Source organism: Volvox carteri (assembly GCF_000143455.1).
Source record: "Volvox carteri f. nagariensis unplaced genomic scaffold VOLCAscaffold_75, whole genome shotgun sequence".
Classification (NCBI taxonomy): domain Eukaryota; kingdom Viridiplantae; phylum Chlorophyta; class Chlorophyceae; order Chlamydomonadales; family Volvocaceae; genus Volvox; species Volvox carteri.
Window position 1 is genome coordinate 549,359 of NW_003307618.1, and position 2,364 is coordinate 551,722.

At 55.2% G+C, this 2,364-nt stretch overlaps 1 protein-coding gene across 1 annotated transcript in view; it reads left to right on the plus strand.

Annotated features, from left to right (window-relative positions):
• Positions 1–520: 520 nt before the first annotated feature.
• Positions 521–2,364, plus strand: part of VOLCADRAFT_107746 (uncharacterized protein) — a gene marked incomplete at both ends in the record, with an annotated part of 8,239 nt that continues 6,395 nt past the window's right edge. The window contains 6 exons of the mRNA XM_002957534.1: positions 521–544; positions 869–987; positions 1,248–1,296; positions 1,498–1,550; positions 1,714–1,803; positions 2,050–2,157. Coding sequence (XP_002957580.1) covers positions 521–544; positions 869–987; positions 1,248–1,296; positions 1,498–1,550; positions 1,714–1,803; positions 2,050–2,157 — 443 coding nt within the window. The remainder of the gene's footprint in view (positions 545–868; positions 988–1,247; positions 1,297–1,497; positions 1,551–1,713; positions 1,804–2,049; positions 2,158–2,364) is intronic.

A 2,364-nucleotide genomic window follows, 5' to 3' on the forward strand; every position in this document is an offset into this window, starting at 1 on the left:
CCAATTTGTAAGTTGGGTCTGTATGGCATATGGCACTTGTATGTGCTTGTGCTTGTGGTCAGCAGGCTCACCGCGCCTTATTAACGCGTCTCATCGCACCTGGGTTGCTGTCCGCTCTTCCTCCTGCTCCTCTGACACTTACGCAACGCCGCAACCGTCGCCACCGCCGCCAACAAACGCTTTTCCTTAGCAGCCAGTCCTTTCAGGCCCACACATGTAGACAGCGGTCCCTTCTTACCCTTCTTGCTTTGTTTCATTTCAAAATGAAACAAAATTTTGTGCACATGCGCACGTTGAAAGGACTCAACGCTCCAAGCTTAAGAGTTTGGCTGCCTGTAATCTCCTTCATGTTGATAAACAGTGTTGTTTCCTTTTCTGCTTGAACATTTTTATCCTTGCGCGCAGGAAATCATCCAATCATCCAAGTTATCCTCTGCTGGGCAAGTGCAACACTCTCAGCAGCAGCGGCAGTGGAAACTCCTTTCCTCGACCTGAAGGCCTTTTCTGCTAAACAACACGTATGGACCGCTACGGACACAACAAGGTGAGCTGGTGAGCAAAAATTTTGCAAGCTGCCAACGTTTACAGCAAGCCATGGCTCCTCGCTGGCAAGAAGCTGGCCTTGAAGGAACTCGAGAGTCGGGACCACTCCTGCGCTGACTGCGACTGTTCTCGATCGCGAAATGCGTTGGCGGCGGGGCGGCGGGAAGTGCCGTTAGACGCAAGGCGCCACAGCAGCAGCATTGAAGGGGCCAGCCAGGGATAGGGGATAGGGGAAATGCTGCTGAAACCACCACATGCCACCGTGCCAACCGCCGTGCTAACCGCCGTGCCAACCGCCGTGCTAACCGCCGTCACGTGATTCTAGGGGCACTACTATTCGAACGGTCCAGGAGGAACAGGCGGCGGCGGCGGCGGCGGACCCCGTTCCGGACCCAAGAGTCGTTACACCCTGTTCGTGGAAAATGTCAGCTCCATGACTCCAAAGTGAGGCGTACGATAGTACGACAGTACGGCAATTCGATAGTAGATATTAGATGACATATTAGATTAGATAGATTTATTAGATTTTAGATTAGATAGACAGCCAAAGAATGTTCTGGAATGCAGTTACGTTGTGTGAAATAGCTGAGACGACGTGATAGCTGGTGTCGTCCTCAGTGCGATATCGGAACAAACTTTTTGTAATACAATTGCTAACCACCAACTGTCCTGCCTTAATGATATATCAACTTTGAAACCCGCAGAAAGGACCTTGTACGAGAGATGGAACGGATCGCGGGAACCGTCCTGGCGGTGAGCGTGTGTGTGTAGGTATGTGCGAGGATGTGTAACCCTGAGACGTTAAGGCGCCGTTACCAAGTATACGCTGTCCCTTTATAAATGGTCACATAGTACGGTGCGGTGTACGGCACTTGACGGCGGCAGGCCCCAACCTGTGGCCCCGCCCAAAAGGGGAACTGTCGTAAGTTCCCCCAACCCATATGCCCCGCGCAGGCCGCCAAAGATGATCGTAAACGTACGGCACTGGTGGAGTTTCGGAGGACCAGGTACGGCACGTGCTTGTTTAGAAATACGGGTTGGCCCCGCTGCGACAGAGGGTAAGAGAGATTGAGGAACCCCGCCACACACAAACACAACTCCTTAACAAATATACGTACACACACCCTCCCTTCTCCCTTCTCCATCTCCCTACCCCTCCTGTCTCCACAGCGACGCTGACTACGCGTATCGTAAGGCCCACGGGGTCCGAATGGACGGTCGGAGGTGGGAGGTGCGGTGGGCTTCCCGTGACGACTTCCGGTGGGTGTGTTTTTTTGGGGGGGGAGGGGGGAGGGGGGAATATTGGGAAAAGGGTGGGATAGAGGAATGATTATATAGGGGTGTGTTTTCTTTGCTTTTTATGCGTGCCGCCGACATACACACATACGCACATACACGCACGCGCAATGGATGTGCACACACGCACACAGCAATACACATACATGATCCTCGGCCCCCTTCCCCGCCCCCTTACCCCCGTCGCGCGTGACCATGTCATGATGATAGGGACTTTGGCTGGAAGTGGACGGAGGGCGGGTACGAGAGTGATGAGGACGATCGTGACACGGGACATTACAACAATACCACCTCTCCAGTCACCCGGGATCGGAGCAGGTGCGTGTGCGTATGTGTGTGTGTGTGTGTGTACTGTGAGGATATCGCACATGTCGGAGGGACCTGCCTGACCACCCCACCCCACCCCACCCCACCCCACCCCACCCCACCCCACCCCACCCCACCCCACCCCACCCCACCCCACCCCACCCCACCCCACCCCACCCCACCCCACCCCACCCCACCCCACCCCACCCCACCCCACCC